The sequence below is a fragment of the Centruroides vittatus genome, unplaced genomic scaffold, assembly GCF_030686945.1.
Source record: "Centruroides vittatus isolate TY-2023 unplaced genomic scaffold, ASM3068694v2 contig_955, whole genome shotgun sequence".
NCBI lineage: Eukaryota > Metazoa > Arthropoda > Arachnida > Scorpiones > Buthidae > Centruroides > Centruroides vittatus.
Genome location: NW_027122634.1, coordinates 278,976 through 306,347, shown reverse-complemented (window position 1 = coordinate 306,347; position 27,372 = coordinate 278,976). Strand labels below are relative to the sequence as shown.

Genomic DNA, 27,372 nt, shown 5'->3' with positions numbered 1-27,372 from the left:
TATCCAAAATTTGAAATAATTATATAAGTATTAAAAATGAATTAATGAAATTGTCTTAAAAAATTTATAATAAAAATTTTTGTTTTTTACTAAAATAAAGGGAACATGCACCATCAATAATTTTTATGGATGAAATTGATTCTATTGGTTCCTCTCGAATTGATGCTGGATCTGGTGGAGATAGCGAAGTTCAGAGAACAATGTTAGAATTATTAAATCAATTAGATGGATTTGAAGCTACAAAGAACATTAAGGTAAATAATCTGTAGTATGTAGTATATGATTTCTATTTAATACATTTGTCCTTTCCATAGCAGTTTATAGAGGTAATTTTTTTTCTTTTGAAAGTTGATTATACTAATATAAACTTTTGTAAATTTATTGTATACAACATTGTGTTAAAAAATTTACAAAGCTTTATTAATATTACAAAGATCATTATTGTACAAGTATAATTTATTTTTGTCTTAGACTAGGAAAATTTAATTTAATTTAATGTTTATTGATTTAAATTATTTCTTACAATGGAGGAACAATTTAGTTACATAATATTATTTAATATACATAGTAATAAATTATCACAAAAATTTTAAAGATTTAGAGAAGGAGAAAATCTTAAATAAAGTAATTTTTGACATGTCCTCATTTTTCAAATGATTGTACAGTGTACTTGAAATCTTCTCCTAATACAAAACATTTTAGTTGATATATCACTTGACAAGATCCAAGCAAGTGTATTAAGAGATTCTCTTCTTCCTTGCTACCACAATAACTACAAAACTTTTCTCTTGATATATTTATTTGGTAGCCCTTTAACAATCTGAAATTTAAGTGTTAAGTTGCATAATGAGGCTTTTTGTGGAAAAATTAGTCTCACAGTTTAAGGAGTTTTTTGTACACCAACCCAGGTGTATTTCAAACAAGTTAATTCGTTTAGCTGAAGTAGACGATATATCCTGATTCCACAGCTGGTCTGACTTAGTTTGAATTATAGCATTTAAGTGAGTCCTCAACAATGAGCTGATCAAGTTGAAAACAAAAAGAAGTAACCCAAGTTATAAAAAATATTCTTAACTGAAGCATGCCAACTTTTCTTATCAGGTTTGACTGCTGTTAACAAAACATAAGTTATTTGGTGCAAGTTGTATGAGGGTAACTCCATAACTTTTGACCAAAACAGAAGAATAGCCTTGACAAATTTCAATGGAGGTCTTCCCAATTCAAGACGAACTGCAGAGCTTGAAGCTGAATGTTCTATTTTAAAAAGTCTCTTAAAATATATCATATGTACTTTTTCTAGTTTAGACAAACTCCAGTCCCCAGACCAGAAATAAATAAGTCATCTTAGAACCAATAAAAGTGTCAAAAAGTTTCAAGATACTACTCATAGAACTTAGCCTCATTCATTTTTGTAGAGTAAGCATATAGCCTGTCTTATTCTGTATATCTTTGGCAATTAAATTGAAATGATGATTATATGCACCTGAAGAAGAAAAATGTATTCCTAGGTACTTAAAATATGACACAAAACTAATTTCAGTATTATTCACAAATATCTTATCAGATTTAAGTAGACTGCCTTCGTTGCAAAAAACCATTCCCTTTGTTTTTTGTAAGTTAACTGTAAGATCATTTCTTTTAGCATAATTAACTAGCAGAGAAAGTTTTCATTGCAAACCCGTTTTTGAATCTGCCAGCAGAACTACATCATCAGCGTACATTAAGCAATGCAGGTCAACAGATTCTCCAAGAGCAAATCCCAAAGTTTCAGAGGTAGAAAACAATTGTGGTAAATCGTTAATAAATAATATAAACAACAGGGGGCTTAAAGGTTTCCCCTGAGGCAACCCACCACCAGAAATGACACCCTTAGTATTTGCCAGATTGCCTCTCATGTGATATCTTGTGTTACAAAATAAATTTTTAAGTAGCTTAATGAACGAAGTTGAAACTCCTAAAATGTAACTTTTCCCATAAAATATTAAAATTGATTCTATTGAAAGCCTTTTCCAAATCCACAAATATCGAATAGATTTTATGTCTTTTTCTTGACAGGACATACTGTATTAAACCATTAAGTATAAAGATGTTGTACAGTACATGGCCCTTCTTCCTCTAACACAATGTTTCCCAAACTTTTTGGAGGGAGGGGGTTAAGTACCCTCTCATGGTTGCTCCAGTGCTGCCAGCTAAAAATGCCTACCAACTAAAATAATATTGGAGTAGCCCAAGACATAGCCAAATATTGCAGTGCCACAGCACTAGCGGAAATTTAAATTTGTTGACTGAAAAGCTTTTGGTTGATCAGTTTTTGGATAATCGACACTCTACTATATTTCTAACTCGACTTGCCTACAGACACAACGCTGCTAGTGAACACCATTCCAAATGACAATGTTGTTCTAACATAGTTTAGGCTGAGAGTGGAACTTGGGGGATTTCCTAATAGCGCACAAATTTATGAATTTTAGGCTCATATTGAAATATTTATATTGCTTTTATTATTTATATGTGCAATTTATTTAAGTAAAAATTATTTTAGATATTTTTTATTTCTATTATTTCTAAACATGAATCCATAGTAAATTCATAAAATATTTGAAAAAATTGATCTAGCATCAATTTTTCAGCGACCCCCCCCCAAATATTTTTCACGACCCCCACTTTGAGAATCACTGTTTTAACAAATGCTCCTTGAAACTGTGAGATAACATTAAATTCTATTATCCACTGATTCAACTGATCTGCCAAAATTTCGGTGAACAACTTTCTAAAGGTATTTAACAATGCTATTGGACGATAGTTATTAATTTGACTAGAGGTAGGCAGTTATGTTTCCATCTCGTATTAAATATAATAATTATAAATAGTTAATTTTTAATTCAGACATTTCTAAAATTTAATTTGGAATCAGTCATTAAATTTAATGACTCAAGAATTTGGCATATTGTTTGGCATGTTTATTATATAATGGGCTATGGTTGTTAATGTTTATAATATGTGTGAACACAAGTTTGAAAAAATATGTGATTACAAGTGACACTAAAATGCTAGTGGAATGAGTGCTAAACACAGACTGATGGAGCATGCCACATGTGCACAATTTGGACTTCCCCTCTCCTCATGTGAAATATCGCTTGTTAAGTCAGGCAAATTTTTACAATTTATTTTACTTGTTATGCGAAATACTTGTTGTGCAAGGTGCTCGTTAAACGAGGTTCCACTGTATTTTCTTTTATTTCCAATTTTAATTTAACACTATATTGATTTTTGAATTGAACCTTCTAAATGAGGATTTAATCTCCCAATATTTATAATAAATGAGCAAGAAATATAGTACAATGTACAGCATTTAACACTTTACACTGATTTTGTTTTTTTTACAGATAGTAAATGTAGACTTTTTTTAATGATCTCTTCATAAATTTAAAGTTCTATATCTTTAATTTGAATTTCTTTCCTGCTTTTTTCAAGTTAATAATTGATTGTTGGAAATTAGGTTAAAATCATTAAGATAGTTATCATTAAAATTAGCATTGTTGATTTAGTGTATGGTATATCTTTATTTCATAAAAATTATTGGATGTCAAATAAACTATTCTGAATTACATAACTGCATTGTAATAAAAAAATCTTTTCATTAAAATTTATCATAAGAACAGCTCTGCATAAACTACATATCATTTTATTAAAAAAAAGAAAATACAATCAAATTATTTCATATTTTTCAAAATACTAGCTATCAAGAATGTGTTTATTGAAATTATTTAGCTTTCCAAATTTCAAGAGTTGTTCTAATGAGATCAAAGTTATACAAATGTAAATTAAAAGTATAAATGTATAAATAACAGTAAAGATTTTAAGATCAAATTTGAAAACTTTGTTCTATAAAAATATTTATTATTAAACATGAAAATTTAAATACATATACATATATTATAATGTTGAAATTTTTTTTAAAAAGTCATAGGTATACTATATCTTAAAGAATTTTTGATATTTGTATAAGTGAATGATTTAATTATATTAAAAATATTTATTGTTTGTAAAAAAAACATAATGTTTTTTAGATTTTTTTTAAAAATTCATTTTTCTATTAATATTAAAGTCTTAATATTTCTTTTTGATTATAAAAATTTTTGTTTTAGGTTATAATGGCCACAAATAGAATAGATATTCTAGATCCTGCTCTTTTAAGACCAGGAAGAATAGACAGAAAAATTGAATTTCCTCCTCCAAATGAAGAGGTAAGTAATATGAATTTATCATAAGAAATTGAATATACAAAAAATGATTGTTTTTATGATTTACATTAAAGAAGAGCATAAATTATTGTAATTTTTATTATTCTTTAATTAATTTTTCATAATTTAAGTTTCTTTTAAGTTACGTCTACTCAAATTTAACAAATCATGAGGTCTAACACAAAAAGACTCTACCTGTACCTATTTTTACTTAACAAATTGGGAAAATCAACTATGATTTCCTTCAAAATAGTTTCTTTTTGAGTTGACACACACAGCTGCATACAATACTGCCACATTCAAAGCAGTTCTGTAAATCATTTTCTGAAAGGCTGTTGAGGATCTCTATCACTTTTGCTTTCACATTTTTTGACAAAAAATTGGTTCTTTTTGGGTTTCCAACTCAAAAAAAAATAAATAAAAGTAGCTAAAAGCAAACAAAAAACTTTCTATAAATAGCTTTAAAATTTTCAAAATTTGCTAAAAAAAGTAGCTAAACAAAAAATAAAAATTAACCTTCAATTAATTTATTATTAAGTTAATTCAAAAAGTGTATTCATCACTAAATTTTATTACTACTTCAATTTCTTCATTAATAATCCAACGATCACCTAAATATTTGGGCAATAATATGGCTATAATCAAATAATTAATACAAAGATTTGGTACTAGATGTAAGCATTAGGTGCCATCTCTTATCTAAATTAATAATTATAATTTTAATAATTTAATAGATAATTTAGAATTTTAATAAATAATTTCTTCATTGTGTTCAAAAGATGGTCTTCCTTCAGACTAAATTTTGATATGATTTTATAGTGCATATTTTTCCAATGAAATTTGCTAGCAATTCATAATCATAGATGCATTTCCCTACTCTCTTCAAACCATATCTAATTGTTAATATGCTACTGAGTGAAATCTATTCCACAGTTTGGTCTTAACAATATTCATCTGACTAAATAAATGCTCTACTTCTGCATTTGAGTGAAGTAATAAAGGAATTTTTAAAACAAAATTGACCAAGTCTTGAAAGGGATTTTCTCTGGCAGATTCTTCGTATTGAGCTACTTTCATCCACAGGTTCAACATGTTGAAAGTTTCTTTCCAAACTGGATTGTATGGATTTTCCTCCATTGAAAGTCAATGTGAGTTAATACTGCATCATCAGTGAAAAACATTTTTGCAAAGGTTTATTATACCACTTTTAATTAGGTGAGACAATGGTCAATATTTAGTGACGTCATGGTTTGCAAAGTTGATATATTGTCGGGTAACTTTTGCCAAAGTTGTGTTATAAGAGACAAAAGAAAGACAATGCAAAGACTAAAAATATTTTTTTACCCTTTATCTAACAGTGTAGAATTGTTTTTTTAATGTGAAAATAAATAAAATCAGAATTTTCATCAATTGTAATTTTGTTTACTTACCCTAATTAATATTATTTATTGGTTTCCATTCAATTAATACAGATGAGTCCCAAAAGTGGTTACATTAAGCATAGTCCAATTTATTAGAATAACTTAATAACAAAATTTAATTTAAAAAGATAATTTGCTAATATATTTGGTAGTGTATTACAAATAAACTTAGGAAATGGATGAAACATTGATTTCTTTAATTATAACAATTCATATTGTCTTCCAAATTATTCAATATTTAATGCTTTATTGGCATATTTTTAAAATTATATTTATGTTATTTATAAATTTATGGTATGTGACTATTTTCAAATGTTTTGCCATTTTCATCCCTATTTCTCAACATTAACAAATTGTTTAATTTTATATTTGCATTAATAAACAATTCTGAAGATAAGTAGTGAATGTTGAAAAATTTTTTTGCACAAAATTTAATACATATAACTTTGTTTAATTTCCAAGTAAACAATTAACTTAATAAATTTGAATGATTTGATTTGTAAATACTTTAATTGAAATCAGTTCAATATGAAAATATTATTAAAGTTACATGTTTAAAATATTTATAATTTTCTTTCTTGTAATAGGCTCGACTAGACATTCTTAAGATCCATTCACGTAAAATGAATCTGACAAGAGGAATAAACTTGCGAAAAATTGCGGAAATGATGCCTGGTGCATCTGGTGCTGAAGTAAAGGGAGTTTGTACAGAAGCTGGCATGTATGCACTGCGTGAAAGGAGAGTTCATGTCACTCAGGAAGATTTTGAAATGGCAGTTGCAAAGGTAAAAAAATCATCATAAAAATTATTCTGAAATACATTTAAGATTGCAACGATAATAATAATTCCTATTTTATCTTATAGGTCATGCAGAAGGATGCTGAAAAGAATATGTCAATTAAAAAGTTATGGAAATAGAATTTACTTATTATTTTGTCTTAGAATTTAATATGATCTGTAAATTATGTATGTATTCTGTATTTCATATTTCTTAACTACTCCCTGATTAAAAAAAAAAATCATTTTCATCATCATTACTAAATGACTGATGCTTGAACTAATGGAAATTTTTGCCAATAAATATGGAATTGTTTTTTATCCAAAATTGTTTATTGTTTGTATAAAATATATATATAACATCATTCTTCAATTATTATTATTATTATTAAAAAATATATATTTGCTGCAAGATATTGTTTAATAATACCCACTTGACTATTAACACCCACTGATATTAAACAGGACCACTATCTAAATGATAAACTGATGATTGAAATATATAGGATGCTTAACTGTCAGAAACACAACGAATGCATTTGGCAAACTGCGTTTTAAAAAACTCGACACGGTAATTTTTACACTAAATATTTGGCGACACTCTTAGGATTAACTATTGTCGGCTTGTCATAATGACTCGTGGTCGAAAAACTTGGAACTAAACCAATAAAGAACGCGTTCTGTCAAGTAGGCACATCATTCCTTCAATGTTTATATCAATTATAATAAAGATCCTTTCAGTTTTTGACAGATTTTGGCTAACATTATAATGCTATATTCTTTAAACCAAATAATAAATGTAAGTGTTTCCCATTGCTATCTTTAGAACAAGCAACTTTTACCGAATTAAAAAACTTCACCTCATTAGATTATAATTAAGTTTTTACGTAAGCAAAGGACATCGCTAGAAATAAGTTTTTATTTAGTTACCATTTAAGAATAAAGCAGCATCTGACCTTAAGTTAAAAACGAACAACATTCGTCTGTAAATATTCATTGACTAATACAATGTTTGTTGAATCGAATGACGTAGCACCACTCATCCCGAAAGAATGTTAAAGGGTTTTCTTTTGGCTTAGTGCCTTCGCTGGCATTGTGTAACACCTAAAAAGAATTTGGGAAAAGCTGATTCCTTAAACGAAACATACGTTGCTAGTAATTTCATAGAACAACTTCGACACAATAACACTAATTAAAAAAATTAATATACGGTATATCTTAGGTTTTAAAAATTTTTGCATTGCTGTTTACAGTTACAATAAAATTCTTAAAAAGGAAAACTTACGTAACACCGAATAAAAATAACGGTAAATATTGGAATGATACATATATCAATTTCGGAATGGTACGCGACATTGAGTTTCTTATATAACTAATGAGTCAACAATTTTGATGGAAAGCCAAAGTATTAAAGTAACTTAAAACGATATTAGCATCACTTTAATGACATATTTGAAAAATATTAATACATATATAAATAGTTTCAGCTCTGGTTTAGTGTTAATTCAATAACGAAGTATATGACTTAAAATATAGCAGTAAAATATAAACGTTTTCGAATGTTTAAAACAATCTTTAGGTTGCCCTTTTTTTTAGAAAAATAAGACGTGTAACCTGAAAATGGTTTTAAAAGTCCGAAAATGTTGATTTAATTGCTAGATTTTAAATGCTTTTTGAACTTTTACTAAATTTATTTATTAAAAATATGTTTAAAATTCTATGTCCGTTTTCTTTAAGGATCTTTTTCAAATTTTAATCGATAAGCTATCTGTACAAATAAAAGAAATTGTCAATATAAAAAGATTGTTTAATGGAAGAAAGTACCGAACGATAAACGTTGTCAGAGAAAATTTATCTTAAGAATTTTAAGATAAATTCTTTGTATAATTAGTAAATAAGACAAAATTCTACTTTTTATCTTCTGCAAATTATCCGCCGAAACTTGTCAACGACTGAAGAATTTTAAAGACTATTTTCAGGTATTTTTTTAACGAATAACTTTTGTTACTTGTATTTATAACGATTATTTTTACACACGTGGTTACACTAATGAGCTAGATTAGATTACTGATATGAATGGCAGACATTTCTTGGCTCATTCACATATTGATGGTAAAAAAAATATTTTAAGTGGTAAATTAATGTAAAACAAACGCTATAAAAATTCTCAGGCGTTTCTTTAAGAGAATATAATTCTGTTTAATAGAATTTTCACTCGAAGTAAGAATGAATTCAGAAAAAAGGTCAAGGATTGTTTTCACGCCCAACTCGCACGCAATAGTCTATTTGTCTAGTGATAGATTTAAACGAATTAGTGCCACGCCATTGTACTATTGTAACGGGTCAAGGATTCATTTACTATTAACTACGTATAAAAACACGTGGCTGGTTTCTTATATCTCATAGTAAAAAAGTCAAAAATTACAAAAATATATAGTTTCGGATTGCATTATATAAATTTATTTTAATTTTTTCAAATAAAATTAGAAAATATTAATTATTTGTCATCGCATTTTTTTAAATCTAAAATCATTAAATCTTCGTCTCAACATCCGTAACATCCATTCTACAATTTATCTATAGGTTTGAGCGTCTATTTGATTTCGCGTATATTTAAACGTGTTATGACGTTTATAATATAAACAAAATTATAAAAAAATTCTCCAAATAAAAAATTATAAAAATAAATAATCGAAATAAATCGAAACAGTAATATATTTTATTATTTAATTTCTTATTTTTTACTTTATATATAGGATTTATACTTGTTATAAATGAATATAAAAGTTTCCTAAAACTTTAGATGGCGCTGTTATTTTAAAATAATATAGCGCCATCTAAGTTTTTAAAAGTATTAAATTTTGCGTAAATAATTATTTTATTTCAAAGTGTAATAAAATAGACATTAGGTGCCGCCAAAATAGTCGAATTAAATAATTAAATGATTACATCGCTTGTCTGCGCATAGAATATTTTCTTTTAAATTTAATCGTTAAAACGAAATAAGCCTATATAATTATTTATTACAATTCGAAATACAATAATTATTTTCGCGAAATTTAATACGTTTAAAAGTCTTTAGATGGCGCTATATTATTATAGTACTCATGTTTTGAAAATTTTCGCTAAATCATCCAAATATATAAACAATTAAAAGTGCATTAAAAATTATTAATCTAAATTACAAAAATATTAATTATAATTCTAAGTCGATTTATATATTTGCATTCTGCGATTAAAATAAGCGTATAATAAATTTTTCAAACGTACTCTAATAGAACCTATAACGTTTATTAAAATTTCTACGTATTGTAATATTAGCGTATAAAAATAATTCAAACATCCAATATTACATATATATATAAAGTACGAGTTCATGTTAGAGTCAGTTAGGATACAGCCGGGCACAAGTTGGCGAGACACATTTTGACGGGAGGAATGAAGGAATTGAGAGAAAAAGTGACGTGTATTACGAAAGAAACTTAACAATTCTTTTAAGCGTTATTCTAGAAGCTTAAACACATTACTTTGTATAGAAAATGTAAGTAAAATTCATAATAAAAATCAAGTAATCTCATTTAGATTTTAGGCTTAGTTAAAATAAATATTTTAAAACTTTTTTTTTTTCTAAGTTTTCATCTTGTTTTAAGCCACATCAAACAATCTCATTGGTTTGTTATATTAAAATCAACTTTATAAAGTGACAAAAACTTCTTTTATGCTTAGAATTATTCAAAGAAACAAATACTATAACTTACTCCATGAGTCATGAAGCAATGTTATAAATGAAGTAAAAACATATAAATGCACTGCATGAAAAAATCTGATATTATTTAATTTAAATGTGTACATTTCTAATACCTTACTTCAAATTGTTCTAATACAAAAATCATTACACAGCCCTTCACTTAATAATATCCATCTAAATATATAATAATGTTTTATATATAAAAACCTAATATTTTGCCGATTTAATTGTTAAATAAAGCGAAAAACAGTATTGAGAGATCGAGCGAATTCGGAGGAGAAGAATGGCATTTTTTGCCGAATGCCAATCTTCTTTAGTTTAAATTCCATCTAACTCACTTAAGTATTAACTTAATCTTATTTTATTGAATTGTTTCCAGCTCTAAATTTAAATTTTATTATTATTGTGATTTATGATATGTTTATACGAAACTACTGATTTAAACAAAAATAGATTAATTTTTTTAAAATGTTAATGCTGTTTTTGTTATTTAATTTAAACCAGCGTTATCTTTAATGAAAAGAATGTGAGGCTGCTAGTTTTAATGAGTTAATTGCTGTCTTATATTGCTGTTTGCTAAAGTGTATGTAAGCGTAATGATTTGAATACAGGTAGAAAAATTTGTTTAAAGAATAAAATTATTACTTTTAAAAAAACATATTTAAATTTAAGTATCATTATTGTGTTATTAGATTAATGAGATTATTTTAAAAATTGTTGACAATAATGATGATGATTCATGTATATTTTGATTTGAATATATGACTATTATGACCCAAATAAATGGTTTACGCTATTCAATATATTTTTTATTTGTATCTGAGTCATGAGGAAATGTTTCATAAATCTACTTATTAAATTCAGTTAGGTAAAAGACAAGTATGCTATTTGTTGTTATACATATAAGTGTATATCGTTGTTACTATTACCTTTTTATATCTTCGTGCACATGTATTTTTGATGTATTTAAAAAGTAATTAAATGTATTTTATTTTTAAATAGCAGTAGCCAATGATAAATTTGTTGTTTGGTTTAATAATTTTGTATTGTTTATATTGATTAAATTTTATATTGAAAACTTATTTATTTATTTCAGTTATATGAATTATTAAATTCAAAATGCCAATGCCCAGTACTGGTAGGCGAAGAACTACTGCGAAACTTCACACTGCTGAAAATGAAGCTCTTGATCAAATTGCTCGTGAGGTATTTTATAGTTTAATTTTTTCAAACAAAGTGATAATTAAGAAAATTGAAATATTGCAAAAAAAAAAATTAATATTACTATAAATAAAGAAATAATAAAATTATTTATAAACTGTAGTATAATTGCTGCATTCTTGAAGGACACTATTAATGGCATGATGATGATAAATGTTTAATAATGAGATAAATAGAATATATTAATTTACATATATGTGATTGATGTATTGAGAATTTTATGTTGTTATTTTAGTTGATTTTGTAAAGTTTTTAAAAAAATCTCACTATAATATAGCTTACACTAATTTTTTTATTTAATAATTTGAAATTAGTTAAAATATAATATATTAACAAGAAATTTAAATATAATTTAAAACATGAGTCATACTTGCATTAGATGAAACTGGTCAATTAATTTGATAGTGGTGTCAAAATTTAAATTATTTTATTGATATCAAATTATTTCTCTTATGGTACTTAGATTTATTTTATAAAACAAAATTTAATATCAGTTATATAAAACTGCACAATTCTGACTTAAGAGTTTTTGTGATTTTTTTTTTAATATATTTTTTTGATTGTTTATGGATGTAAAATTGGTCATTTTTATATGAATCTGTCTCTTATCTTTTAATTAATAATTTGAGTAATTTAGTTATTAATTTGTTGACATCTTAATTTCTGTATTTGAGATGAAATTGTTTAAAGTAGAACAAGAAATATTTTATGTAAATTTTAATTTTAAAAGCATATTAAATAATGATGATAAATTTAAATTAAAAAAAATCTTTTTCTTTGGAAATTCTTTATTTAATTTTGATTTAATATTGCATAATATTTATTTATTTTTAATAATTTATCATTACATGGAATTATTTAGTTAAGCCACTTACAATACTTTATTATTTATTTGATCTTTCAGACTTAAGTACGTACGGACTGTCAATACTACATAAATATTCAATATATATAATGAATATTTAATTACATATAATAAAATATATTTTAAAATTATTTCAGTTGAATTGTATATAGGATTTGTAATTGATCTGTAATGATAAAATGTTAACTGTAATATTAAATATGATACTAGTATGTTAGTGTTGTCTATAAAATTCTCTTGTCAACATTAAAAGCAAAAGATTGGGTGTCATTTATACTTTTAAATCAAAATGTATTTCTAAATTAATTTTATAATATTTTAAAAGTTTGTCAACTAAGTTATTTGTTGATAAGTTACTTTATATTTAAGATATATTATCAGAATGGAAATTATTAAATAAATTGTTTCTAATTATTTCTTAATTATTGCTATATGGTATCTAGTTAATAATGCACATACAGTAATAATTTATTCAACTTGAAACATTGTTTAAACTTTTATTATTCATGTAGTATCTGGCTAGAAAAATAATACTGTAATAGTAACATTTTATATTGATTTTGTTATGGATATACAGTATCTGTTCTTGTCTGTTTAATTTTATCCCATGTACAAGAGAAATAAAAGTTTTGTTGACAAAATTGATAAATTTTTAATAAATTATAAATATTGTAAATTGTCATTTCATTTTAAATTTGAAAACAAATGTATATTAGATAAATGAACTTATCAGGACAAATCCATCCTATATTTGGAGGTGTACATATTTAAGTGTGTAACATTCTATTTTATGTATCATAGAAACTTGTACATTTTATACACTCAAACCTGTTTTTGTGTGGTCTTTTTTGTGCGCTTTTTTATATGTGCAATTATTTTTGTGCAGTATACCAATTTGATTGAAATTCATATACCGCACACAAAAAATTACACAAAACAAATCGCACAAAAAAAAGACCGCACAAAAACAGGTTTGAGTGTAAATAGAACAGAAATTTTTCTATAAATCTAAATTTCTCCTTGTTTTAATATGAAATATTTATGTTTGAGTTGTTAGAGAGGAAATTTAACATAATTAGATTATCATTATTGGATAATGTTCCATAAATTTATATTTTTTTAAATGCATTTGTTCTTTAATGTGTCTTTTTTATTAGCTTTATGAAAAGATAAACCTTACACTCTAATCTTTTAGAATTTACTTTCTAAATATCTTTTTGATCACTTATTATTATTTTTTGTATGAGGTAATTATTTTTTATCTTACTAGGAATATTAATTTTATTTTCATAAAGATTCTTTGTTTAAAAAAAATTAACACTTAAAATTAGTCATTTGAAATTGAAAAATTGAAAGTTACCATAATGTCTAATTGGAGTATTGAAAAAACAAAAACAAAAAATTACTAGTAAAAAACAATGGTTACTTTTTCTGAAGTCTAAATTCTTTAAATGAAATATAAACACAGTGCATTTTCACTTATTTAAACTAATTATTGTATAGCCTAAAGTTGTTTGAATTAGCAGAGTTGTATGTAGGACTATTTTTCAGCTGGAACATACTTGGTATATGGTACTAGCAAATAGCACTTTTTTTCTATAGGCTGTATCATAAATTGATGTTTTATATCTGGAATTATACCATATTATACCATGCAGAGAAAGTAAAAAATAAGAGAAAGAAAATATCACACTTAAATGTAGCATTTCATAAATCATAATGGAAAATTTGAGTTGTAAGTGTTGAATCATAAAACAAATCTACTGTAGTGAGTTTTGAAATGTATGATTCTTGAAGCATTGAATCGAGTTGCAATTTAACAGTTTATTTTTAGATATTTTAAAGTATAGAATTTGTTCCAGTTGGCTGTATATAAATTTTATAAATATATTTTCAAATAAGTAATGAGACATTCATAAAACGTATATAAATCTATCTAGAGGTAATTCAACAATTACATATTTTAGGTAAATTTTATATATCTGTAAACTTTTAAATGTATTTTTAATTTGTTAATAAAATGATTCGAAGGTACCATTTTATTTAATAAAAATTTTTAATATTTATAAACTTTTGCAAAATATTTACAGAAATTTAACTGATTTTTGCAAATGTTTTATTAAATTTGTTCCTAATGTATAAAAGATGTCAAAAAAAAAATTATTTGTATTATCTTTGATTTTAAAGTTGTTATTGGCAAATTTTTAAATTTACTTGACTTTTTAACAGTATTCTAATATATTTGAATAATATAAGAGATTTTTACTTTCTGTATTTTCTATACAGTAGTAAAACAACAAATTCAAATTTTTACTAATACTAAACAATTTTTTTTTTCAAATAAAATTTAAAAATGAAGTTCAACATTATAAAACATAAAAATATTGTTTAAGTCATGCATTAATGCAAGTACTTTGTTATTTATTACTATATTATTTATTATTTAGAATTATCTGAGTCTGAGAATGATAAAAATTTTGGAATAAACATTAAAAATCTAATAAAATTTATGATTTGAAGTATAATTTTATATTTAAATAATAATTATGAAATATGAACATTATTTTACTATTATTAATTAAAGTAATGATTAAGTTTTTAAGAGGTTTATGCAGAATTAAAAATAATTTGATTTTACATCAGAATTCTTAGAATTTCATATTTTGAGAATCTTTCTCTTAATCCATGTAAGAGATTTTTATAAAAAAATAATAATAATGAAATGAAGACCATATCAAAAAAAAAAGGTCTAATACAGTTGTCATTGATATGTCAATACACAAAAATGAGAATAAGCAAAGTTTACTTTTTTTCCCATCTTGTCTAGAACAGTAAAAATTTGAATAGTTTTTCTAATATATATTACTAAGAACATTTTATATTGGAGGTTAAAAATATAGCCACACAAATTTCACAAAATTAGGTATAAAATGATTTCTTTATTTTGTACCTAAACTTTGAGTCCTTCAAAATTTGATATAAATTAGCTTAATTTTAAAGATGATATTCATTCATCTTATTCTTTTAAAAAAAAGTGTACTTTTGCAACAAAAGTATAACATTTTAATATTTTGAGCATACCTGCATTCATAATTTAAGCAATATGCTCAGGGCAGTATACATAAGTTGTAAGATCATTACTGAATCTACCAGACCAAAATCCTAATGGACAGTCATACCAGATAAAATCCTACCAGATGTCTAATAAAATTTATGATTTCTTATGATCCTTATGATATTTACCTATTTACCAAATACACTACTACCAGTGGTGTATTTGGGTTAAAATATACTGAAACACTGTTTCAGTAGTAATTTTTAGAGCTGGAAAACTTTTTACTATATAAATATAAAATGTATAATTGTAAATACAGAAAAATAAGCAAAATTAAAACATCAGTTTTTGAAAAAGTGAAAGATCTTTACTACATTTACAATGGTCATTGTCAGGCTATACATTCAAAAATCAAACAAAACGTAGAATAAACATTTTTAACAACATCATTTAGAGGTCTTGTAAAATGTCAGCATGTCCATTTGGATTCTGTAAAGACTGTATAAGACAATTACATAAGAAAACCCTCTCTAACGTCTACAAAGAAACAGCAAAAGTTTGTAAAATCAATATTGTATGTTTTATATGCAACAAGCCCAATGGTTTTCTCAATTCTCAACAATGCCAAGAACCCCTATGAGAAGAAATACCTTCCTGGTGTATACTCATTTTCTGTCCAGGATAACAGAGCAAACTGCCAATGGGAATATATTAAAGCAACAGCTAGATCCTTTAAGCATGTGTTACACATGCTTAAAGGAACATGATTACACTATTAGTAAGGGCCTTTTGTATTACCACCCTTATGATATTTACCTATGATAATGATGTATGTATTTCACTTGACCAAGCTCATCTTTTACATCATCCCTCTGTCGTGGTCCATATCAAGCACAGAAAAGTCATAGAATTTTTAAGGCTCCTATAAGGGGCACTGTAATAACTAAAAATATTCTCATGTGCTCTGAAGGCAGTCTTTGAGGTCCATAACCTTGTTTTATTTTTGTTTTTCTCTAAGAGAACATGAATGATGATTTTTGATCGTAGTATCCTGATGATGAACATTATAAACAGTGGAAAACATTTGTTTTTGCATTAAAATCTTGTTTTTTTGCTGGTTTATGGTATATGCTGCTGTAAACAACAGTGAAACTAATGCACCATAGGATATGCATATTATTGTGAAATGCTGGAAAGTTCTCTTTTCACCTGGATAAATGTTAAAGTAAACACCCTGTAGACAACTTGATATTAAAGTCAAGTGATAGCTGGATTATATTGGGCTATACTATCATTACTATTAATAATTAAATGCTAAATAATTTAGCATTAGAGGTCGGCATTAAGTTCCATCTCTTGCTAAAGAATTAAATTAATATTTTAATAAATTAATTTAGAAGGTTCTAGAAGAAAAAAAATTGGCCCAAAGCAGGATTTGAATCTGTAGCTCCTACTTACCATACTGTCACATTTCTAGTTATGCTATTCAGATCTTTGCTTCTAGGACTATTAATTTATATATAACCATACTCAATTACTTACAGACAACTTGATAACTAACAGTCTAAGAAGCTGTTTCATTTTTCATGATGTCTTAATTTTACTTATTTTTTTGTACTTGCTATTATGTACAGTAATAAGTACTCTGAAATCCAACATATATTGGACCAGCAAGTGTCAGATTACTGGATTTTGTATGTGTGTACATACTGTACAGTAAAAAAACACACTTGGTTTACAGTTAGTTTATTGTATTAATCATGATTGTGACTGTTTGCTGACCACACATGCAATAACCAACTAGTGACTGACTGTATTCGTATACAGTACATCAATCTCCTTTTCTCTGTCATATATTGTACGTCAATAAGGGATAACATGAAAATTTCATGTGTGCTACCCTATGGAATGTTGGATTACAGGACAGATTATAGTCCATCAATTGGACAGATGAGTGACAGAATATAGAGACTCAACTATACTTTAAATCTATATACAGGTAGTAAAAAGCTTCCTGGCTCTAAAAATTACTACTGTAATGGCATTTCAATGCATTTTGGCTTGAATATACCAACAGTAGTATTCTGAACAACAGGAATTTGTTTTAGTAGGATTCTGATATGATAATTATAATAGTTAAATAAATATCAATAAAATAAACAACAATAGAAACATAATTAAGAAACAACATACAAAAATTAAAAGAAACTATTTGAAGTTGGCAATTAGTACAATTGAGGATGCTTATCATTTATTGACTTCAAACAAGGTCCTTCATGCATGTGTCAAAAGCACTGTGTCCCTGTGGTTGACTGAAGTGCCTTTTGAGTATAACTATATATTTCCAAATATTTAAGCAGAGAAGGAACTTGGGTTAGGTGGAGAATATTTTAAATATAATTCTTGTTTTTATAACTTGTAACCTGAAAAGTGTCTACTTTAAACTGAACAGAGACAGAACTGTCTAAAATGCATATTCAATAAAGTAAGATAGGAAAAAAGTCTCTTGATGTCCAAGTGAAAACATTTTCCAAAAGGTATGATAAGTCCTCAAATTAGAAACCAATATATAAGCTCGATAAACATTAAATAATACTTTAGATAATTTCCTTACAATAATTTAATGTTTTTATAATAGCTAATTATGAGGAAAGAGAATATTTTAACAATAGTAAAAAATAAATTAATATTTTTCCACAGAATTGTTATATTAAAATTATGATATTTCTTTAGATTTTTATATTTATTTTCAAAGTTACTTAAAAATATATCAGAAAAATACATAGCATTCATGAAAAGAAAAATTTCTTTTTATGAATACTTACATAAAGGAGAAATTTCAACATATATAGTATATATACAAAAAATACTGAATGAGTGTATGTTGCTGTATGAAGAAAATTTCAATTTTAAAAATTTTATGAAATATACAAATAAACATAGGAAGAACAAATTTTTCATACTACATGGACTTTAATGTAAAAATACTGTAAGTAACACCTATTTACGTATATTAAAATTAAAAAAAAAATTAGTTACTTGTATTTCTACTTGTAAAGGTCACAGAAGGATAAGCATGGTGAATTGACCCCAGACAGATAATGGGATGAAAAAATTGGCCCAAAAGTAGGTATCGATGAGTGATATTACTGTCCAATATTGGATCAAATTTCAAGGCTACATACAAAAACTTGCTTTTTGTATGTAGCCTTGAATTTTGTAATATTTTTCAAAATATTACCATTTCTTTGCATCAAATTGCAAAGTAGAAATATGTCATTATTGATAAAAATAAAACACACAAGATGGTGTAAATTAGAAAAGTTTTCAAAACAAAAATATATATATTTTTTAAATGAATATTTTTACTTGATAGTTTTTCCTTGGTCTCATAGTAGTGTGAAGTTATCAGTGCAGAAAAATTATTAGCTTTATTATATTTATGTCATAATACGATTGATTAAAAATACTCAGTTTTGTTTATGTTTAGGAATTTTATTTTCTTTAACCACATTGCAATCAAGTTGATAATTTTTTGTAGTATATAGCAGTGCAATATAAAAATTTCCAAAAATGTTGGAACTTGTTTTCTCATATGAATCTACTTAAATATTGTAAAATATTATTATTAGATTATTTGCACATTTGAATTTTGTGCAAAAAATGAATTAAAAAATAAATTCAGTAGTACAGTTTTATACAATTATAAAAATTAATAAAGTTAAGTTTTTCTGCATTAATAACTTCGTACTACTGATGAGACCAAGGAGAAAACTATCAAGTAAAAACATTTATTCTTAATACCATAGTGGCTCGATGTTATCAGGTGATTACAATTTTTGATTGTTTTTGGATTTTATTTTTTTTAACTATGTTGCATTTGCAAATGAAGTCCACAGCTTTTTTGTTGTATAATATAGGGTATTTATAAAGATTCCTAAAACATTTTGAAATTGACATCCTGTTTTAAACCAGTGAAATAATTTTTTTGAAAACATTATTTTTTTTTCATTTGAATTTTGCATCAAAAATTTTCCAATATACACCATCTTGTATGCTTTATTTTTTCAATAATAACATGAAAAATTTTATTCAATATTGGGCAGTAATTAATCACTCATTATTAACTACTTTTGGACCAATTTTCATCCCATTATTTATTTGGGACCAATTTACCAATACCTATTCTGTTATGTCCTTTGTGAAGTTTAGCAGTAAATGTGTTCTATCTGGCAAGTTTATTTTCAATGTTTATTTTGAACTTATAATCACATTATAAAGAATTTTTAAAACATCAGTATTTGCTTTCAAATCATCTTTAGTTTACTATTAGTAATTTATATTCAGATGATGGTTCTAAGCATATCAGAATAATTAAAACTGAATCAATAGAAAGTAAATGGAATATATATTATAAATTACTTTGTAATTTAACAAATTGTAAATGCTTTATTTAATAGTGATACATTAATAAATTTTATAAGATTATTTTATCAGCATAATGTTTTGTCTACTGGTTTTAATTAATATTGATTTATAAAATTTATTACATATAAACTTTTTTGAGTAGTAATTTTGCCATTGTAACAAATATTTCCTGTTTTAATTTTAAAATGTTTATTTTTAAAGTGATGTGTATTCAAACTTGTTCTACAAAAAATTAAAATATATGTTTTAAATATAAATGTATTATTCAGGATATCTCATTCAGATAGGTGAATATATCTGTCAATATAAAAAATTACTAGTCAAAAAGATTAATTTGATTTTATAATTCTCTAGTGTCATAAAAAAACCAATTATATAGTGAATGTTTATGAGATTTTTACATATATTAAAACATTTTTTAAGTTTTTGGTGAAATAAATCATTAAAAAACATTTTAAAAAAGAACATTTACATAAAATTTGTGGATGTGAATAACCTTAAAAATTCTTCATAAAAAATTAATTATTTGTATTTAATAGTGTTTTATGCATATTAGTAAAATTTATTTAGATTATGTAATTTTAATATTAAAAAGTTTATCTTTAATTAAATGTAGATTAATTTATTAGGATTGTTTAAAGAGATAAGTATTGCTTAATATTGCTAAAAATAATTTATCTTGTCAATAACATATTTTTAGGATTTGCTGTCAAAGCATTTTTGAACGGTCATTCCCCCATGTTCTAAGTTAAATGATGATTTTAATATATGACACCCAAATTCATTTAAACATTTATATGAAACCTATAATAATTCTTATGTTTAATTCTAGTTTAAATGTTAAAATTGATTACTGCTTGATTTTGATTAAGACATTTGTAATGTATTAGATATTTTATTGATGATTAACTGTGGAATAAGAATTATCATTTGTTTTCATCTAGTATCAAGTATTTCATTAGTCATGAATTCAAATTTATAGTTATGAAATACTTATACAAATAGCAATTCATTAAGAAGTTTTACAGTATTTTTTCAATGTTTTATCAAATTTTTAAATGCTGTAAAATTATATAATATTTGTATGCTTTGTTAGTTACACAGCAATGCAACACTTGGTGATCTGCCTAGGGGGATGCCTTCTAAGAGGTCTTTTAAGGGTAACTGGCCCTATTTAGGCATTAAGATGTGCAGAACACCTGGAAAACTCCATGTGGCCTGTCCTTGGCAAGGTGTGAATGTATGGCCAAACTGCCAGTGTTCAGGGAAAGGAACCACTTGGCCACTGGGTTGACCATGTAATATTAACAAGAAGAGTATTGAATTAAGATGGATACATTGCCTAGTAATATTTTCAAAAGATGATATAGAAACAATATTGATGATAAAAATAATTACCAATTACTGTATATTATTGTCTAGTAATATTAAAAATTTTAACAATTAAATTGCCATATAGCATTTGAAATAAATAGATTATTTTTAGTAATAAACTATTTATTTATCCAAAAGAAAAACTAAGATAGAAATATGAAAAAAATATATTTGACTCTAGTCAATTTAAACCCATATTCTTTAGGAGCATGCTGAATTCTCTAACAGTTATTTTATTGGAATATTCTTACTATTTCTGTTAATGTATTTTTGACAACTTATTTTGCTGTAGGAACATTTTATTTATATAACAAACAAATGTTAATTGTTAATAGTGCCAACAACAAAACATGAATTCTAACCAAAGCTCATGCTAGCATTTGTATTTTGTTATCATGTTTATTTATTCAGCATAAACTTTCTATGTTAATTGTGTTTGAAACATGTGTATATATCACTAATAAAAAGTTATACTCATAACTATTTTTGGACTTAATATTTGAAAGTATAATTTTCTTATTTACATAACTGGTATGAAAATTTATAGATGTTTAGATCAGTTTATTTGATCTGAACAAGTTATTCAATTACATCTGTTTTTAATTAAAACAACTGATACTAAATCTGGAAGGTTCAAAAATGTTCTTGTTAAAATAAAAATTATTTGGTTCTTACAGTTGAATCTGTTTTTGTGTTTTTGATGATTAGAATAGTTAAATTTAAAAAGATGAAATGTATCTGTGATACATAAACATGTTACAATACTTTTTATACAATGCTTATTTTACAATTATACATGAGTTATTTTTTCCTATAAAAAAGTTTTCTTTTTAACTTATAGAAATCGCAAATACTTCTATTTGTTGTTTTTGACAAATTTGTGACAATTTCTAAAAAATAGTCACTAATTTTTGTTATTTTAAAGTACTATATTTAAGTAATAAGTATTTTGGTTGTGAAATTGTGTTTAAATTAAAATTGAAGTGAATAAATTTTAATGAAAGCATATTGAATGAAATTAAAAATTTATTTGATACATATTTATACTGTAAAATGAAAGACACTAATTCTTTTTTAAACTGATTGTGAGTTGTGACAGTAAATTAATTTGTTACTATTTTAACTATTTTATCAAATGTTTGGTATTTATTTATTTTAAGTGAAAAGAAACATATTTCATTTTTATCAAAAGAAGCCTTGCAAAATATTTACATAGAAGACTATAAAGAAAGTGATTATAAAACTATTACTGTTGCTAAAACTGTTCTCTTTCTCTCTCTTAGTCACTTGTCTTGGCAGAATTTACTTTTTTGTTTCATGATGTTATATAATTTTAACTTAAATTTATCATTTGGATAAATTTTAATGTGATGAGAGGTCTAATCTGTACACAAGTATTTCAGAGTAACAGTTCAGAAGTAATAATACGCAGAAGTTAATTACACAGTCAAGAAATTCAAAATATTGAAAATTTCTTAAAAATTGGTTAATATTTAAAGTTTATTTTGATTGTAATATAATAGCCGAAATGAAGTTCTTAAACAAATCTTATAAGCAAATTTCAGAATTTTATCATGTTTTACAGTGATGATACAAAATGTTGTCACAACTATTGGAGATGTTAAATTTGTTGTAGTTTTACTGTTACATACATGATTTTATTGAGAGAATTTTATTTATCTAACTGTTTGATTACAAATTTATTATTATTAATGTTAAAACAGAATGTTGTTAATGTCATTTTGTTGTAAATTATTAAAGTTAAATTAAAACTCAATGTAAAAATTCGTATGATTTTAAGAATGAAATGAAAAATTATTAAAATTTAATCAATTATTGTTTTAAAAAGGCAGTATTTTTCTTCATTATAGTTTGGTTTCATTTCATTACTTTTAGTAATCAGAAAGTAATTTTTCTAAATAGACAAACAGTGCTCTATTATTACTATATGTTGTAATATATCAATACCAAAGTACCTTCATTCAAGTATCTTTTCATTTCTGATGAAGGTAACAGGTATAACAATATTCTTTTAGAAAATTTACTCAGAACTTCCAGAACACATTCTTGGTTCTGTTCTTGCACTTAGTATTTCATATTCTTGGAATCAAATAGCATAAAATTGACTCCATCATGTGTATTGTTTATTAGAGTGGGAGGATTAGCAATAGCTTATTGGCTAATAGGTGTGAAGTGATCACAATATGGGGGAAGTCTATATGTGTATAGTATCCTGTAACAGCAAAAGATTTCATAAGCAAAAAACATTCCTTTAACAAGTTTTTTCAGCAACTGTTCCAACATACAATTGTTAATGGTTTTTATGTAGAGCTGAAAGGTTCTTAATGGACATTTTTAAAATTAAAAATTGTCAATTTAATCTTGAATAAGCAAAAATTATTTTGGAATTTATTGCTATTAATCAGGTATGAGAATTTTATCTACTTAACTGATAATCACTGTAACTTAAAAAAAACTGTGTAATAAAATGTTATTACTGCTTATATATATATTATATATATATATATATATATATATATATATAATGTATTGTACATCTGTACATACACAATATAAAAATATGAAAATAAAATGTAAAAATTGAAATATTTATAAAAATTAATATACATTATTTAATAAAAATTTCTTTTTATGTTGATTAATAGATTAATATTTTAAAAACTATGCACATTATAAAGTGAAATGTGCCCATTATATATTTGTTTTGGTTACAGTATATATACAATAATTTATTTTTGATGATATCATTATATTATTTGTTTAGCACTGGAATTATATTTTAGGGAAATACTTTACAAAAGATTTGCAAATTTTCACAACTTTGGTACTATACAAATATTAAATTTTGTTGAAAGTTTGATATTTTCAAGAAATTAATTTAAATTATATTTGTTTTTTTAAAATATGAAATGTAAAAGGTTAACATATATTAATATGAATTGAAAAACTATTAAAAAACAAAAACCGTAATGTTTCCAGCAATAAAAACTATTTAATAATAACGTTTTCGACTGTTTTAAACAGCCATCATCAGTTACAACGAACTTAAACAAAAAAGAATGCAGAAAAAATAGAACACAAGCAATACAAATATTTAAAATTCAAAAATAATTCCAAAGTAAAAAATGCCGTCGTATATTAGAAACTAACAAAACTGCGCATGCGCTAAATATCGTAGTAAGAATAAAAATAAAAACAAATAACAAAAATACTTCCGCAAAAATATTTCTATTACAAGAAAAGAAACGTTATGCATTTCGGTAAAACGACTTCCATGCCGTGGATAAAGCATCTGCATCCCTATGGTTAATGCAACCCGTGTTAACGTGGGCTTTGTATATTTCCAGCTTTTCTAGATGTTTCAGCATTTGTTTGTTGGTCGTGGCCCTAATAATAGATGCTTTGTCCCAATGAACGTCGACATCTTGATGCTTAGCGAAAGCTGCTAGCACAGTAGAATCTAAGCTCTTATTGATGGAGTATCTATGCTCCTTAAGCCTCTGCTTTAAATGTCTCATAGTTGCACCAACGTATACCAGATCTGTGTTAAATCGGCGATCTTTTAAAGGTATAGAATATACCCCCGTCTTAAAACTCTGGTTTTCTTTCTTCTTGTCGTTTCTTAATAATCGATATACTGTAGGATTACGTCGATACAACACCTTCATGTTGTTATTTCTGGCTACTTTCTTAATCATCGTGTGCAAGAATGGAAAATAATTGAGAATCACTTTTCTTCCTTGATTCATAGGAGGAAGCTGCCGATTTTTTGCCTTCCGAAATTTGTCGATAAGCCCATCAATCTCCTTACTCCGATATCCGTGTTGTAATGCTGTAGTGCGGATGTAATCTAACTCCTTGTAGGTGTCAATAACACTGGTGCAATGTGTGTGAGCACGTTTGATCCAGGCATGAAAAGCTGCATACTTAAAATTCATAGGATCGAAAGAATTTTTTGGTATAATAATGGGCTGATAGCTGGGTTTTCTATAAACGTCCGTCCATATTTGACCCTCCTTGCATGTGATTGAAAGATCAAGGAAATTTACATTAGAAGCACTTTCTTGGTCCAGCGCTAAAGTCAAACCATACGGGATTTTGTTGATTTCTTGAAGGAACTGCAGAGCGCTACTATTATTTTTCCAAAGGATGAAAACATCATCAACATATCTTGCATATAAAATGATTTGGTGTTGAAAGAAGGGTATGACTTTGTTTTCCAAGTGACGTAAAACAAGCTCACATAAAATAGAGTTTATAGGACGGACGTTTATAGAAAACCCAGCTATCAGCCCATTATTATACCAAAAAATTCTTTCGATCCTATGAATTTTAAGTATGCAGCTTTTCACGCCTGGATCAAACGTGCTCACACACATTGCACCAGTGTTATTGACACCTACAAGGAGTTAGATTACATCCGCACTACAGCATTACAACACGGATATCGGAGTAAGGAGATTGATGGGCTTATCGACAAATTTCGGAAGGCAAAAAATCGGCAGCTTCCTCCTATGAATCAAGGAAGAAAAGTGATTCTCAATTATTTTCCATTCTTGCACACGATGATTAAGAAAGTAGCCAGAAATAACAACATGAAGGTGTTGTATCGACGTAATCCTACAGTATATCGATTATTAAGAAACGACAAGAAGAAAGAAAACCAGAGTTTTAAGACGGGGGTATATTCTATACCTTTAAAAGATCGCCGATTTAACACAGATCTGGTATACGTTGGTGCAACTATGAGACATTTAAAGCAGAGGCTTAAGGAGCATAGATACTCCATCAATAAGAGCTTAGATTCTACTGTGCTAGCAGCTTTCGCTAAGCATCAAGATGTCGACGTTCATTGGGACAAAGCATCTATTATTAGGGCCACGACCAACAAACAAATGCTGAAACATCTAGAAAAGCTGGAAATATACAAAGCCCACGTTAACACGGGTTGCATTAACCATAGGGATGCAGATGCTTTATCCACGGCATGGAAGTCGTTTTACCGAAATGCATAACGTTTCTTTTCTTGTAATAGAAATATTTTTGCGGAAGTATTTTTGTTATTTGTTTTTATTTTTATTCTTACTACGATATTTAGCGCATGCGCAGTTTTGTTAGTTTCTAATATACGACGGCATTTTTTACTTTGGAATTATTTTTGAATTTTAAATATTTGTATTGCTTGTGTTCTATTTTTTCTGCATTCTTTTTTGTTTAAGTTCGTTGTAACTGATGATGGCTGTTTAAAACAGTCGAAAACGTTATTATTAAATAGTTTTTATTGCTGGAAACATTACGGTTTTTGTTTTTTAATAGTTTATCTTTCCAGTACTAGTTTAATTATTGCAATATGAATTGAAATAGAAGAAACAAATGTATTATAAAATCATATGATAGAATCATAAATATATAAATAATAATGCTACTTACAAATATTTTATGAACTTTGGATAATTTGTTAACAAATAATCTAAAGTTCATAAAATATTTAGAGAATACATCCTTGTGCAAAAATATTTGTATAGGTATTTGTTTGTCTGTACAAAGAGAATAGATTTTTGTGCAAAAATATATTTTTTTAAAAGTTATTAGAAATATAAGCTGAAATAATTCTCATATTTAAATACTGGTGACAATGAAATAATTCTAAGTGAAAATTATTTCATTGTCACCAGTATTTAAATATACCATGCCTGCATACATATATGCAGTACATATGTATCAGTGTTTTTTTTTATGCAAGTAATTTATTAAAGAAAAATAATTGTCTTAAAAATTAACAAATTTTATTAATATTTTAAAATAAAATTATTATTAATGCAGAAATTTATTAGTTTATAAAACTCTCAATATAATTTTATAATAGTTCATTATTTATATTTTAAATATATAATAAAACTAAAATAGATTAATGATATAATTAGGCAAATAGCAATAAAATTTATTATATTAAAACTTGTATAATAATAATAATAATTTATAAAGTATGATGAAATAACTTGCTTGCATTTATATATAGAATACTGACACAAACACATTAAACATTTAATATTAGAATTTTTGCCAATTTTCTTTCATCAAATCATAAGACAAAAATAAATGTATTTCTAAATTAATCTAGTTAAGTACAATTTATTTGATAAAATTTTAAATTATAAAAAGGTTTTGGATAGCTACCATTTAATTGAAAAAAGAAAGAGAAGTAATTTATATTTAA

General features: G+C 25.7%; 2 protein-coding genes across 3 annotated transcripts in view; both read left to right on the top strand.

Annotated features, from left to right (window-relative positions):
• LOC136985195 (26S proteasome regulatory subunit 8) overlaps positions 1 to 6,771 on the top strand; it is a 36,630-nt gene extending 29,859 nt beyond the window's left edge. Inside the window, exons 8-11 of the mRNA XM_067282418.1 lie at positions 101 to 254; positions 4,149 to 4,247; positions 6,253 to 6,450; positions 6,531 to 6,771. Of these exons, the coding sequence (XP_067138519.1) occupies positions 101 to 254; positions 4,149 to 4,247; positions 6,253 to 6,450; positions 6,531 to 6,584 (505 nt within the window). The 3' untranslated portion in view covers positions 6,585 to 6,771. The remainder of the gene's footprint in view (positions 1 to 100; positions 255 to 4,148; positions 4,248 to 6,252; positions 6,451 to 6,530) is intronic.
• Positions 6,772 to 9,772: 3,001 nt separating this feature from the next.
• Positions 9,773 to 27,372, top strand: part of LOC136985199 (leucine-rich repeat flightless-interacting protein 2) — a 50,403-nt gene continuing 32,803 nt past the window's right edge. The window contains exons 1-2 of one of the 2 annotated variants that reach the window (XM_067282422.1): positions 9,773 to 9,984; positions 11,288 to 11,397. In XM_067282422.1, coding sequence (XP_067138523.1) covers positions 11,311 to 11,397 — 87 coding nt within the window. In that variant the 5' untranslated portion in view covers positions 9,773 to 9,984; positions 11,288 to 11,310. Of the gene's footprint in view, positions 9,985 to 11,287; positions 11,398 to 23,476; positions 23,561 to 27,372 lie in introns of those variants that run through there. The other variant, XM_067282423.1, reaches the window with a different exon arrangement.